The sequence below is a fragment of the Lissotriton helveticus genome, chromosome 4_1 (assembly GCF_964261635.1).
Source record: "Lissotriton helveticus chromosome 4_1, aLisHel1.1, whole genome shotgun sequence".
NCBI classification, from domain to species: domain Eukaryota; kingdom Metazoa; phylum Chordata; class Amphibia; order Caudata; family Salamandridae; genus Lissotriton; species Lissotriton helveticus.
The window spans coordinates 975976044-975992403 of NC_136063.1; the positions used below are offsets into that span (position 1 = coordinate 975976044).

General features: G+C 47.8%; 1 protein-coding gene across 2 annotated transcripts in view; it reads right to left on the bottom strand.

Moving 5' to 3' along the window:
- The window catches only part of OTULIN (OTU deubiquitinase with linear linkage specificity), a 364512-nt gene that overhangs the window by 62406 nt on the left and 285746 nt on the right, over positions 1-16360 (bottom strand). For both annotated transcript variants that reach the window (XM_078687593.1, XM_078687594.1), the window contains one exon: positions 13465-13529. In XM_078687593.1, the coding sequence (XP_078543719.1) occupies positions 13465-13529 (65 nt within the window). The remainder of the gene's footprint in view (positions 1-13464; positions 13530-16360) is intronic.

Here is a 16360-nt window from a genome sequence, read left to right on the forward strand (position 1 = left end):
CTGTGTTGTAAATAAAATTACCACGAGGCGTACTTTCGGGGATATTAGCTGATAATAATGTCAAGCTATCCACATTCTCCTCACAATATAGTTTAAAAAAATGAGAATACCATTCCTGATCCGTAATATGATTTAAAATGGGACCTACTCCCTTTCTATCTAGAGCATTAATTAATTTCCAAAAGGCAACAGTATTTTTACCACGAGCTGCTTCTTTCAACTGTTGCCAATGCTCTTCCTCCCATTCTCTTTTGGCAGATTTTATACTGCACGCATAATCTTTCCTGGCTAACCGGACGGCCACAGAGTCCTTACTACATATTGCTTTAGTAATTGCTTCCCTTTTACTTCTACAATTACTCGTATACCATGGATTACTATTTGGTTTGGTACCGTTAGGGCGGGATTTTTCCGGTTGCTTCTTACAAAAGTGGGCTCCCACTTTACCTATTAAATTACTATAGGAGACCGACAAACTAGGATCGGCTAGATTAACTGGAACAGACTCTAAGGCTGCCAAACTACTAATTTCTTTAGATACCAAGTCTTTGATATTTTGTAGCTTCCCCTCGTCGCATTTGACCACATTCCATTTTAGCTTCCGATTATTATTTACAGGGAAGACCTCTTTGGTTATCATCTCCACTTCCTGTCTAGAGTTCCGGCCACTTACCCATTTAAGTTGCATACATAAGGGGTTGTGGTCACTATAGGAAGACTCCCTAACCACCATATCGATTAAGTCAGGCCAGGAGTATTCATCTAAAAGGATGTAGTCAATACGAGAGGGGCACCCCAGCCTATTAAAGGTCATCGCTCCTTCGCGATCAGAGTTTGTACGGCCATTAAGAGCCCAAAGATTGTAATCTAACACCAAGGCATTCAACTGAATGACCCTAGATGACCATTTCTTGATTGGGCTAAGAGTTAGGGGGGGTATAAATGATCTTCCTTCTACTACATTGGGACCTGATTCTTCTTCCATATCTAACGGTTCGAACGTGCAATTGAAGTCTCCCCCGACTATTATTTTGGATCTGGCCGGGAGTTTGGACAACTCCTCATCCAACAGTTCTAATACTGGAGAAGCAAGCCCTCCCTGGAGACCTCTAGCATAGATACAGAAGATTTCATATCTATGGCCTCCTACACTGTTCTTTAAAGTGATGTGCAAGATGTCATTAGAAACATACTTGTTGGAGGTGACACTACAGTTCAGAGATATTTTTACCCAGATGTGTAACCCACCAGAAGGGCGCCCTCTCCCCAATGAAACAGCTGGAACATAAAAGGTAGAATAACCATTCATGTGTTCAGGGAGTTTGCACCATGTTTCTTGAAACATACAAATATCATATTGGTTAATAAAGGTGTTCCAATCAGGATTTGCTACGTTTTTCTTTAAGCCAGCAATGTTCCATGATAAAATATTAAGTGAAGAACCCAGTGCCTTAATTTCCAATTGTCCTGTGGAAACTATATCCTGAGTACAGTTACCAGCTACTACCAGGGATTCAATTGTGTCTAAACTAAAGCCAGCGTTGGCCACTATATCTACAGGCAGATTTGCTTGATCTTCCAGTAAGGGATGCAACACCCCTCTTCCCAAACGCTCAATGGACCCGTTAGTAAGTCAATCGACTTCCTCCAGGCCGTTGAAGCGGTTATAACATTGGATAGGATAATCCAGCTGTGGACCCAGCCATCCCTCCTTGAACCTATTTCCCCCATTATAAGTTCTACCTCTCCCTCTACGTACTTCTTGCCAGTCGCCGCTAGCAGCCCCTCCCCAGTTGTTATAGCGCTGGTCCCCTTGAGTTTCAGGTCTCCTCCAACCAGTTTCATGCGTGGTAGCCCTAAGCCAACTCCATCTATTATCGTGATTACCCGCAGGCATATAGAAATATGACAGAGGTTTGACAAGAATCCCTGAGTCAGTGTTACGGTGATGCCCTAAAGAAATAAACTCTACTATGCAAGGGTCTTCAAATGTGATCACCACACAATCGCCTTTAAGATGTTTCTTTTTTTCACCAACCCATGGAGCTCTCTCCACCATAAGAATATTTTTATTAATATTTGGGGGTGGTGGAAAGTTCCTATCCAGCCAGTGACAGACTTTATTTTTGAGTCCCCAAAAAGTTTCAGGGGTATCAGGGGTTAGCTCAGGGACACCAATTAGCACAATCACAAATGGGCATGCGTCAGATGGTAAACTAATATTCCGCCGTGCCCTTGGTGTCTTTACAGAGGGTAGGAGAGAAGTAGCGCTGGGTGCGATAGGATCTACTTTCACCGGGGGTTTTTTAACTTCTGCAGAGACTGGTTTAGTGACCACTTTACCGCCCTTCTCTACAATTGAGGCAGATGGACAGGTCTTGGTTTGCTGGGTAGGTACTATTAAAGGATTCTTGACCACTGGCAATAAAGTTCCCGATATACCGAGTGTATTCTTCTGGATTACATGGGTTTTATCCCCCCCCTTACATTCCAACTCCTTTGATATAATTCCAAGTTGTTGTTCTATGCCCTGGAGTCTGACTTCAAGGGGCGAAAGTAAAGACCTAATAAGATCCGCTAGGGAGTCAAAAAAGGGCGCGTCCGCATCCTCTTCACTCTCTGCAGACACATCAGGGCTACCATTATTAAGAATGCTATCTATGCTAGAATCCGATACAGTTACATCTGGCAACTCTAGGGGCAGGGGGTGCGATACACGATGTATCCTAGCTGTATCAACTGTAGCATCCACACCTAACCCTCCCTCCTGTGCACCGGTTCCCATGCAAGCTATGTTCTCCAAACAGGGTACAATATCACTAAGCACCTCAGGAGCTGTTAATTTTGGGGAGGATATTGAACCTACTACAGGAAGCCCCTGTAACTCCAGAGGAACTGTATGTATAATAACATCGGTAACCAGTGAAGTAGTGGGGGTAACAGACTCGATTGGGGATACTAGTGATAAAGGAACCGAGGGTTTATTTATGCATTGGGGCTGGGCCATAGTCAGTACTGGTGTCACGTGAGTAGGTTTTAATTGAGGCGTGACTGGTAAGGGCAAATCTTTAGTCGGAGTACGAGCCAGGGCTATATTACCCAATGACGATCTTTTGGCATGAAGCAAATCTTGGGAAACCCTCCGTTCCATCAAAATGATACCTTCGTCAATTAGGGTGTTAGTGCGTAGGATAAAACTATCCAGTGTATTAGTCAATTTTTTAGTTTTGATATTTTTTATCCCTGCCCCCACCTGGCTTCGAGTTGTCCGTGAAGACATTAATAAACCCAACACTTTACTGTCGGTAATACTCTAGGCAAAAGGTGGAGGACCACTGCTTAAATACTAACCCCTATAAATCACAATAATCCTACGATAAACCAATGCACTATCAATGACAAGAGTTAAACAAAACAACCCAAACAAATATATATAGCGGCTTTGTGGCAACAGCAATAGTCTAATAATACAATAGGGGTTACCGCCAGTCCAGTCCTTTCAGTCCTCGGAGGGCCTCAGAGGGCCCGCCCTTTGCCCGGGCTTAGCCCCGGGCTGTGTCCCGCGCGCGTCCCGCGTGCGCGCTCACCAGTGCGTTGATATAGGAGGGTTGGGGGCGGGAAGAGACACCAGGTGCGCTGTGATCTTCAAGCGCTGTGCACCCTGGCTCTCGCAGTCCCGGCCCCGGTAGCGTCCGCTTTGGTCCCCGGTCCTCGTTTGTTCAGGTGCAGGGAAAGTTAGCCAGCAATTAAAATAGCTAAAAATGATCCAAGTTCACAGGAGTGATTCCCAAAAGGCTGCGAGCGGCACCCGCGGAGCGGGGGCCGCGAGCCTTAAGTAGCTGGTAAGATGCAATCAAGGGCGGAGGGCTGGGGGCGGGAAGAGACACCAGGTGCGCTGTGATCTTCAAGCGCTGTGCACCCTGGCTCTCGCAGTCCCGGCCCCGGTAGCGTCCGCTTTGGTCCCCGGTCCTCGTTTGTTCAGGTGCAGGGAAAGTTAGCCAGCAATTAAAATAGCTAAAAATGATCCAAGTTCACAGGAGTGATTCCCAAAAGGCTGCGAGCGGCACCCGCGGAGCGGGGGCCGCGAGCCTTAAGTAGCTGGTAAGATGCAATCAAGGGCGGAGGGCTGGGGGCGGGAAGAGACACCAGGTGCGCTGTGATCTTCAAGCGCTGTGCACCCTGGCTCTCGCAGTCCCGGCCCCGGTAGCGTCCGCTTTGGTCCCCGGTCCTCGTTTGTTCAGGTGCAGGGAAAGTTAGCCAGCAATTAAAATAGCTAAAAATGATCCAAGTTCACAGGAGTGATTCCCAAAAGGCTGCGAGCGGCATACTTATCTGTATAATTACCGGCCGGCCCTGAAGTGTGGGCCGGGCGATGTGGCCAAGAGCGGAGGACTTTGGAGGCCGCTCCATGCAGGTGGAGATGGGGGTGACAGCACTTGCCAGGGCATGTCTCCTCCCACCCCCACAACACAGCCCGTTGAGTGAGGGGATATATAGAACCACAGGACAGACTGGACTGAGTCAGCTTGTAGTGGAGCTGTGACCTCGGGGGAGTGAAACGGTCTGCGGGTGGGTTGGGGACCCTGCAGGTCCCTTCTTCCATTCCGCTGCTGGAGACTCTGGATCTCTGACCTGCCAGTGAACTCGGAGCCTGGTGTGTGGAAGGGCCTGCTGCCCCGGCTGCTCATGCTGCCCATCCCCTGGGACGTTGATGGTGCAAGCGGGCCGGGCAAGAGACCTACTGGAGACTGACCTATAGGAAGGGGGTTGGAGGGAGCCCCCCGCCCTGGGGCCGATGACTGAACAGCTGTACACTTCCTCCTTCGGGGTGCAGGAGGCTAAACCAGTCTCCACCGCTGCATGAGCTGCCCGTAGCATGGGGACTGCTAATGGCGCAAGTGGGCTGGTGGACAATTTGGCAGGCCTAGGCCCAGTGTTTCTTCTGCAGGCCTGATGATCTGTAGACAGTGAATACGTACTGGCGACCCCTTTGAGGGCTCGGGGAAGTCTACTGTATCTAGACCTGGAGGAGCCGCGTCGAGGGATCTTTCCACCTGCATAACCCTAACCCGGTCTGACTTGGGCTTCACCGGACAGAGTGGTCTCATTGTTTCAATGGGGGTACAGAACAGGGCCACGGCCCATCCTCCCAGACAAAGACGGGACAATTACAAGGCCCTGATAGCAATCCTGCACCACAGAAACCTGACATCATAGATAGTCCATGATCCTCCAGGAAATTCAGTCCTCCCAGTTGGCAGTAGAATCTAAATTGGGGGAGGTGGGGGTGGACGTTACCCTCCTCCGTCAGGATCTCAGAAAAATGGCGGGGAGGGTCTCCATGGCTGAAGATCTGCTCCCTTCCCTGGAGGAGGACGTGATCAGACTCCGATTCAATGTGACTTAGCTAAAACCCTAGAGAAAGGGGCTGAAGATCTCAAAAAACACTCCAGGCAAAACAACTTGGGGCTTGTTTGCTTCCCAGAAAAGACAGGCCCCACCCCGCCAGATAAACGTCTCGAAGACTGGACTGCCTCTTGGATACTTGGTGGAGTGTTGTCCTCATGGTTCGGAATAGAAAGGGCCAATAGGGTGATCATGCAGAAGCCCCCTCCAGGCTCCCTCCTAAGACCCCTAATTGCTGCATATACCATTTTTGACACAGACAGATGAGCTCGTGAGTTAGTCTATAAATGGTCCCACATATTGATCTTTCTGGCCTTCTCTAGAAAAGTCCGAACCCAACGGAAATCGTCTCAGGCAGTGAAACAGAAGCACAAGTTACTTACCTTCGATATATCTGTAAGAAACATTAGTTAGTGTATGATTCCTTACCGCCCCACCCTATCGGTTCGCAGAACTGGGAGGATGGGTGGGGCGGTAAGGAATCTAACACTAACTAATGTTTCTTACAGATATATCTTTACCGAAGGTTTGTAACTTGTACATCTGAAAGAAACACGTTAGTGTTAGGTTCCTCACCTTAGAATAGATACCCGAGCAATTCCAACCCCGGTGGTGGATCTGTGAACCAAAATCACACCAGAAAGTCCTGGAGCTCCGAACGGCCAAAGAAGCTGTCTCTTCGGACAAGGCAGTAGTAGCCGCCATGGCCCGAGTGGAATGGGCGCGCAGTCCCACAGGAGGTTCCTTTTTAGACAAGGAATAACAGATCTTGATGCACAAAACGACCCACTGAGAGATGGTCCTTTTGTGCACCGCCTGTCCCTTCTTAGCGCCTATGTAGCCAACAAAAAGTTGGTCATCCACCCAGAACTGTTGTGTGCTGTTTAGGGAAAAAGGAAAGCGCACGTTTTGGGTCCAGATGGTGGAGCCTCTCTTCCTCTTTTGAAGGATGTAGAGGCAGAAAGAAGGTGGGCAAGGTAATGGTCTGGCCGATGTGAAAGGCAGAAGGACGAGTCCTCAGAACAACCTTGTCCGGATGGACAGAGAGGAAAGGAGGCTTAGAAGAAAGAGTCTGGAGCTCACTCACTCTTCTGGCAGAGGTGATGGCAACCAGGAAAGCAGTCTTGAGAGTCAGAAGACGAAGAGGACAGTTATGAAGTGCTCAAAGGGAGCACACATCAGATAGTTTAACACTAGGTTCAAGTCCCACTGAGGCATTACAAAGGGAACAGGAGGAAACATGTGAGTAATGCCTTTCAAGAATCTATTTACAACAGGGGACTTGAAAAGGGAAGGCTGATCAGGAAGCCTCAAGAAGGCTGAAACATATCCCTTGATGGTGCCCAGAGCAGAGCCCTGCTGGGCCAGGGAAAAAGAAAGAGGAGAACCTCAGAAAGAGGGGCAAAAAGGGGATCCACAGCCTTTGCTGTGCACCATGCCACAAATTTTTTCCCCAGCAGCCGTAGGGTCATCCTGACTGAAACTCGGGATAAAGGCTGAAAGATCGGAATCAGAGCCTGAATATCCCAAACCCGCTGCTTGGGAGGATAAACCTGAAACTGCGCCAAGTCCAGAACCGTTCCGATCAAGAGGAGCTTCTGGGAGGGACTCAGATGTGACTTTGGCACGTTGATGGAGATCCTCAGCGAGTGCAGGAGGTCGGCCGCAGTCTGGAGGTTAGAGACGACTGTCTGGAGCGAGCCCCGCCTTCAACAACCAGTCGTCGAGATAGAGGAAGACTGGAACCCCTAAACTGCGCAGATGAGCTGCGACCACCACCATCACTTTCGTGAATACCCGAGGGGCACTGGTGAGGCCGAAGGGGAGCACGGTAAACTGAAAGTGCTCGTGGCCTACCGTGAACCGCAGGTAACGCCGATGGGCTGGCAGGACGGGGATGTGTAAATAAGCGTCTCACAAGTCCAACACTACCATATAGTCTCCAGGGTCTAGGGCAGCCAAAACCTGAGCTAACGTCAGCATTTTGAACTTCTCCTTCCAGAGGAAGAGGTTGACGCTCCTTAGGTCCAAGATAGGGCGTAGGCCCCCTTTGCCCTTCTTGGGAACCAGAAAGTAGTGGGAGTAACAACGCCGTCCTACTTCTGGGCCAAGAGGGCAGTAACTTCCTCCTGCAGAAGTTGCAAGTGATCCTCCGACATGCGGTGGTACTGCAGTGGCATGGCTGGAGGGGTCGTCTTGAAGGGGAGGGTAGCCCCCTTCGGACGATTTGCAGCACCCACCTGTCGAAATGATGGTATGCCAGTGGAGCAGATGAAGGCAAACTTTGCCTCCCACTGGTGTGGAATGGGCCTGAAAGCTCGCACTAGGAAGGCTTTGAGGCAGATGCTGCGGGAGCGGATGTGGACTGATCTGCTCTCTGTCCCCGTGCTCCGCCACAGCAGAACGCACGTCCGCGACCAGGTTGAGGCTGTTTCTGCGGCCTGTAGCTGGACGAACGTACGGGGGTGCTCCTTCCTTGGCCACGAAAGAAGCGAAAAGCAGAAGTTTGCTGGCGCTGGGCCGACAGGCCCAAGGACTTGGCCTTAGCCCTGGAGTCCTTAAAGCGCTCCAGCACGATATCTGCCTCGTCGCCAAAGAGGCGACGGCCATCAAAAGGCATGTCCATGAGTGTGCTCTGGACATCCCCTGAAAAGTTTGTGGACCTCAGCCAGGCGTGACGATGAATCACCACCGTCGTTGCGATCGATCTGCCCAGCGAGTCCGTGGTGTCAAGTCCACATCGAATGGAATAAAGTGCTGCATTCCGCCCCTCAGCAAGAGCCTGGGTGAGCCGTGTCCTGGCCTCCTCCGGACACTGGGGCAGCACGTCCGCCACCGTATCCCACAGAGAGTGGGTGTAATGATCAAAAAGGCATGCGGTATTAATGGACCGCAACCCTAGACTGAGGGAGGAAAACAGTTTCTTGCCAAACTGTTCCATCCTTTTGGATTCCCGGTCCAGAGGTGCGGTCAGGAAGGAGGTTTGGGACATGGAGTCCTGGATAACCAGACTCTCAGGGGTGGGGTGGGTAAACAGAAAGCAGGGGTCGCGTGCCACGTTCCGATCCACAGGAGGGACTGTGGTGGGCTTGGACCAAGTGCCCATCAGAACGTCAGTGAGGGCCTCAATAAACTGCAGCAGAGGCTCCGAAGAGCTTACTGGTGGTTAAAGCACCTCGGTGAGGAGGTTAGTCCTCAGGCCGCTACAGGGAGCTCAAGGCCCAAGGCCTTGGCCACCTTGCGCAGCACCACAGCATAAGTAGCTCCATCCTCTGTAGCCATGGAAGGAGGAGAGAGCAAACCAGTGTCAGGCGAAGTGTCTAGACCACTGGCCTCCCCTAGCTGGGGGGAGGCCAAGCCAGAACACTTGCAGAGGGGCTGCACAAGCAGGCTCAGGACTCTCTCCTGTGCTAGTCAAAATTGCATGGGGTGGGGATCCCAAGATTCATCAGGCACGGACATAAGTCAATACAGAGGGACCCCTAGATAGTCTGACAGAATGCAACAGAAGTTGGGGATAATCAGGAAAGACCCTCCCCACACCCTGGACCAGGAAAGCTCCCTGTGAGGCAGGGTGGGGAGACCCTGCCAAGACCTGCCCGAAACAACCATACGCTAACGCCCTGGTCCGGCATGGGTCAACACAGAATGCCTTCTCTGGGCCCATGGCCGACATGCTGAGGAACAGTCCACGACAGTATAGCATTGGAGTGCGGTCTAACTGTACATGCACATTATTGTAGGAGTTGGGATCGGAGTGGGAGATGGGGGGGGGTCCCAGACCTTACCAGAGTTGGCTAAGTGCGGCGACAGACCTTTCCAGAGTTTGGAAGTGGGCAGTTGTAAGCCCTCGATCAGGAAACACGGGTGGAGGGGGAGGTCAGAGCTGCCTGAGTAAAAGAGAGGAAGAGTATAGATGGGTTCGGGAATTTCTGCAGGAGAACAGATGGACTCCTATGACAGACTGGACATAGCCCAAGAATTTACCAGATATTACCAACAACTATATGAAGGATGTCGGATGGGTTCAGCCCAAGAAATAGCCGAATTCCTACAGGAACTACATCTCGAATCCTCACAAGTGTCTGTCGGCAGTTACTAGCCAGCACATGCTAAACATGCTCAAAAAGGCATATAAAGACAGAAGGCTCCCTATGGACCTCTACCATGACGCTATAACCCAAAACCCTATGCAGCTCTTATAGACCAATCTCCCTCTTAAATACTGGAGGAAAGTGCTGGCCCAAATGCTGACCAATCAGCTGGTAAAGGGAATTTCCACAATTATACACGAGGACCAGACCGCCTTTGTGCTGCGGAGAGCCACGTGCCAAAACATTTGGAGATTGCATAACTGGCTAACCACAGCGGGCCACACATGGGAAGCAACTCTCAATACTTTCTCTTGACACGGAGAAAGCAGTCGACTCCATTGACTGGATGTTCCTGCTCCAGACTCTCACCGCATTTGGGTTTGGATCTCGCTTCCGTAACTGGCTGGCCCTGTTCTACGACAACCCCACAGCAGCAGTTAGGGTCAATGATGTCACATTGGCCCCATATCCCCGGGGAAACAGCACAAGGCATGGTTGCCCACTTTCACCTCTGCACTTCACTCTTTGTACTGAGCCGCTGGTGTCCTGGATCAGAGTACGAGGGCATATTGCAGGATTTCCAGAGGATTTGGAACAGGGGCAGAAAAACTCATTATATGCAGATGGCATTTTACTGTACCTCTAAGACCCAACTATGGCCATTCCAGTGGCTCACTCAGTGTTTGTCAGTTTGGAAATACTCTAGATAAAGGATAAACTGTGGAAAGTAGATTATGTTCCCTATGGACCCCTGGAATAACTTGGCCAACCTCTACAGTGAGCTCAGGGTACAGAAGACAGGATTCCGATATCTAGGCACAGTGGTAACCCTAGACAAGACAAAGTTCCTAACCATTAATTTAGAAGCTACCAGGCAGATGTTGCATGCTGGAGAAGGTAGCCACAGTCTTTACTTGGGAGGACTATGGTTTTTAAAATGATCACGCTACCTAAACTCCTATATGTCCTACAAAACATGCCATTTAGTATTACCAATAGACAAAACAACAAGTAGGTTCTTATGGGATAGAGGGGTGCCCCATATAGCCCTCCGAACGCTTCAGCGCTCATCTTACAATGGTGGGATAGCATTACCAGATCATAAGGATCACTGTTGGATAACACACTTACAATTAATTAATCAATGGGGTTTGCCCCGGCAACGAGGTTAGAAAGATTAAGAGTATGAATGCAACAGCGTACCCATTTACACCATATACACAGCTTGGCTAGCAGGAAGCGGCTGCAGCAGCCCACCTTGTACAGCAAATGGAATCTAGTATGGATGATTGGTGTCCTTAATTAAAGCAGCCATGCTATGTGCAGACAAAAAGAGAGCATGCTTTAGAGGAAAATAAGACAAAGTGATAGGCTAGAGTCTGGCTTATCTCTTCGTCTTTTAGTAATAAGACTACCTTTTGAAAAACCTTTAAAATTCAATTTCGATCTTTGCTTGTGAATCAAACAATATATTTAATAATGTATGCATTGATTAGATGTATAGATGTTTATGTGCAATTATTTTGAGGTGCAAATCATAGAAACTGCTTAGGTCCCCGGCTTCCAGTAGTGTATTCAGTAGGGGGTCCACAGTAGTCAAAAAGTTAAGAACAGCTACATTATATGAAACAATTTATAGTCAGAAACTTACAAATGTTTTGGTCCCCAACGAGCAGGATATCAAATTGTAGTAAGCATTCATCAGGAAACATTTCTCAAAAATACAGAAACTTGCTAGGCTGAGTAAACACGTAAACACAACCACTGACATTGTCAAAAGGTCTCACCTATGCATGAGTTATTGGCTTTACCAATGATTTTTAGCCATGTTGGACAGCAGCATGGTTGAAAGTAAAAAAAAATAAAAATTGTAAAAGCCTTATTAGTCAACCCTTCCCCATAATTCCAGTGAACCTGGTTATGACACAGCAGCAGCACTTTGCAAATATGACAGATATACTATAAATGCCACAATACACACATTTCTTCTATACTCTAATGCTGCAGTACCAGAACTTCTAAGAAGAGTTGCTGTACTTTTAATGACAATCCTACTAGCGTCTGATACATTTTTAATCAGACCGTTTGACTACTTCTAGCGCTTAAAAGATCAAGTAAATTGGACATATAGGTGTCTTTAAATGGGACATAAAGAGATAGGTAGTATGAGAGTGAGGTGGATTATTGATAAATGTCGTTTTATGCTCCTTTCTACATCTCTGTCCCACACATGTGCTTTTCTTGATGGAAAAGATGTCATCCACGTATTCTTTGTATTCTAATTGTAGCAGGCAGGCATAGCCGCCAACAGGTGGAGTGATAAGTGCAAGTTGGATAAGAGAGTAATCACATAGGTTCCGAGAAGTGGATAAATGTGGCAAGTCCTACAAACACAAAGACTAACTGTGTAGTGTTCCGATTCGGAATACTTTAGATATGCACAAGTCAGGCACTCCCTTAAAGCCAACATTCCAGCGAGATCGTCCCTCCCGGAGTCTTCTCCTCTAGAATATAGACTGCTTGAAGGATACCTGCCAGACAAAGCTATCTCCCTCACATACAAAAAGCTAATACACAACACTCCTGATCCCCTAATATCACTGAGGGAGAAATGGGGGCGGGATGGCCTAGAAATGGACGACGGGGAATGGCAGGAAGCACTCTCCTCCCCTAAGGAGGTCGCCATCTCAGCGAAACTATGGCTGATCCAATTAAAGATTTTATATCGTGTAGCTCCCCAGCCACAGATTGGTGCTGACGGGCAGGAGTGAAGAGGGGATATGCAAGAGGCAATGCGGCCTGGAGGGGTCCTTTCTACACATACTCTGGGAGTGTCGATTAATCCAAACTTATTGGAAAAAAGTTCATGAATGTATAAGCACAGAATGGGGGGTGGAAATTCGACTTGAAGCCAAAAGATGTCTCTTGAACGTTTGGGAACCCACGGATGTGAACGCCAAGGGCAAAACCTGGGCAACGCTTGGCCAGATGGTAGCTAAGCGTAATATCGCCCACCTTTGGGGAGCGGTAACACCACCAACACTTAACGCCTGGAAGGAGGACATGGACTGGTATGATACGTGAGAAAACACTATATGTAGCACGTGGCTGTCCCCGAAAATGGATAACGCTCTGGACTAAATGGAATATGTATCAGGGGAATGTGTGTGAGCCCCCAATTGTCCTCCCCCTTGACAAACCACTAACACCTTGATGTGTATAAACAGCGACCATCCTGTTCTGTCCACTATTATAATGTACAAAACTTCTGCCTGATTGCGAAACTATAACACGGATGTTAGTAATGACTTATTGTATGCAATCACCATTTTATTTGGGTTGTTCAATAAAAAGAATTTATATAAAAAAAAAAAACTGTGTAGTGTTCAGTTAGACCCGACAGCAGCGAGAGGGATGCCTGATGGGTGCAGAGAACAGCTGTGATCCCTGTACTGGTGGCAAGGATAAAAATGAATAAAGTCAAGAATCCACGAGTGATGAAACCCAAACTAAATGGAGGAGTGGGTGGGAGGGAGAAGAAAGGTGTGGAGCTACTGTCAGGGATGCAGGCTCAAGTAAAAAACCCCAATAGCTTTGGGTCTGTTGAGGCTGCACTATTTCAAAATGGAAAAAAAAAAATAGTACCTCACTCACCTCAGACGGACACTAAAACTTAAATCAATGTATACTTCGTACAAGCTCCACACACAATGAAGTGATACCTCGCACTCCCTGCCTAATTAGAAGGCAGCAAAGAAGTTTGGTTTTTTTGTCTTGTTTTTTTAGATACAAAAGACTGGCGCCAAGCGATAGCGCACACACACACTGCTTGCAGACGAGACGTAAAAATGACTACAAACAACAAGCAATTGTATAACAAGGTCAAAATACAGAAAAATGAAACTTCTTCGAGAAAAAAAAACTTAAATATGGAAAGCCAAAGTAACTGGCAAGTTTACGACACCTTCTGGGCCTTTCTTGCCGCCTTCCTTCTCAATTTCCTCTTCATCTCGGTAAATGTCTTCTTCACTGCAGATGTTAACAAAGAAAAAAAGACTTCAGCGCTATTAACTGTTGGCCTCCCTCGCCCATATCAGAGAATACATCGCTTCTATTGCCTGAACTATGCAGTCTCACTAAAGCTAGATGAGATGTCCCATCAATTTATGACTTGGTAATCACCATGCGTCATTTCTTTCGTTTGTTCAATTAGTTTTTATTCTCATATAAAAAAGGCAAAGAAAGTAACAAAGGTATACCATACACATACACACCATACACTACTGTTACAATATATCTGAAGGGACAAACAGCGTTGATTAGGAGTCCTAAACAAGCATGGCGGGAGACCTAAAAATACAGCAAGATCTGCATTCAGGATGAAGTGAAAGGTTCTGCGTTGTTATACTATGCAGCCTGGTTCGACTGGAGTGTAACATGGCATACGGAGTAGCTCATAGGGAGTGAGATAGGAATGTAGGGAAAGCAAGATTGAAAGGAAGAGAGAGAGAGAGGGACAGGCAAGGGGAAGATGGCCTGAAAGGGAGGCTACACTGGGATGGGCTCACGCTTTGTCCCAGGGGCGTCATTCAGGTGTGTGCCCCAAATAGACGGGAAATAGACTTTTATAAATCCTTTGAGTAGGGTTAGCACTTGAGGCGAGTTTGGGTTGGTTTGTTTTCTTGTAGATATTTGTCTAGGACATCCCAAAGATGTCTGGATCCAGCAGAGGTGTGTATTTTAGAATGTAGTGTATGGTCATCCCCCGGATCGAGAATAGTAGGTTCCACCATTTGTCAAAGGAGCTTGGAGATGTTGCTTTCCAATCTTCCAGTATAGTATTAGTCCTCCCCAATGAGATGGGATTCACTAGTAATGCAGTATTTTTGCTTCGATGACAAAATCAACAATATCGAGCTCTCCTTTGTCCGGCACCCTCAACGCCAACCCACCAATTCCTCACCCACTACCAAACCCACCTCTACCCCAGTTTATGACATACTCCCAGAAGACGAGACCCCTCCTCTGTCAACCAACATAACTTACCTCCACCCTAAGCCCTCATCTTCCCCCAGTGTTGGAAAGACTTCAAACCTCTCTCCGAAGAGGACATCTCCAATGTGATTACCAACTCCAAACCCTCCAACCACTTTGCTGACCCTCTACCCGCCTCCCTGGCTAAGAACCTCAACCTCACCCTATCCCCACTGTGGACTAAGATCATCAACAGCTCCCTAAACAATGGACTAATGCCCGACTGCCTCAAACAAGGCCAAACCACTTCCCTTCTAAAAAAATAACAGATGCCGACCCAAATGACCCCAAAAACTTCAGGCCCATCACCAACCTTCCATTCCAAGCCAAAATCCTGGAGAAATGTGTTCTCGCCCAACTGAACCAACACCTGGAATCCAACAACCTACTTGACTCACAACAATCCAGATTCAGAAAGGGATGCAGCACAGAAACCGCCATACTGAACATAACCGATGACATTCAGAACTCCCTTGATTCAAACAAACGTTGCCTAGTTGTCCTCCTCGACCTATCAGCTGCCTTTAACATAGGAGACCACAAACTACTCTTAGACGCCCTACAAAAACGCATCAGAGCAGATGGTAATATCCTAAAATGGTTTTCCTCTTTTCTACATAACCGCTCCCAATTCATCAAAATCAAGAACACGATGTCCGACTCCTCCCCCTCAACTCGAGGTGTCCCCCAAGGCTCAGTCCTCTCCCCCACACACTTCAACATTTACATGGAACCGCTCACTATCATTCTAAAACAACCAAATATCGACTATCACCTCTATGCTGACGACACACAACTATACCTCGAGATCTTCTGCCGCAATGACATCCCCCGACTCAACTCCACACTGACAAAAGACGAAAATTGGTTAACACTCAAACACCTCAAACTCAAACAAGAAAAAAACGAAATCTTTGTTTTCTCCAATCATGAGGAACCCCCTAAAATCCAAGAATGGATAAACAACCTCGACTCTCTCAACTGTAAACTTACTCCAGCCACCTCAGCCAAATCCCTAGGAATCTCTCTGGACTCAAGTCTCACCATGAGCCCCCACATTAACTCCACAGCCAAAGGCGCCCTCTACAACCTAAGACTCAACAAAATCAAACATTTCATACCCTCCAATGACCTTAAAATCGCACCCCAATCTCTAGTTATCTCCAGACTGGATTAGGGAAATGCCACACTAATTGGGACAGCTAAAACACTCATGGCCCCCATGAGATCCACCCTAAACGCAGCTGCAAGAATGGTCACTGGGACCAAGAAATGTGACCATATCACCCCTGCATTACAAGACCAAAAATGGCTTCCCATCGAAGCCCAATGCGCTTTCAAAACTGCCTGTCTCACCCATAAAGCACTACATACAGGCAAACAGGACTGCCTCGCAGCCAAACTCACTAAAGCAGGTCAATCAAGAAATCTAAGAAGCTCCAACTCGCTCCTCTGAACCCCCCAAAAGACCTAAACAAAAAGCCCTCTCCCGCTCTTTTTCTGGGAACGCCCCGAAAATCTGGGACTCTCTCCATACCCACATCAGGACTAATCCCTCCTTCACGATCTTCAAGAGACAACTAAAAGAATTTCTCCTCAACCGTCACCTCTTTGCCTCTGGACAATGAACCCGATCTATGCGACCCCCAGTACTCTGGACTCTAATCATTGTCCCCTAATGTCTATGCTTCTATCATGTTATGCTGCTCTAATGCCCATGTCTCTATTCATGATTTGCTGCTTGAATGCCTATGTTTCTGTTCATGTTCTGCTGTTGTGAAGCGCTCTGATACCCTTCGGGTCTTGTAAGCGCTAAATAAAACTCC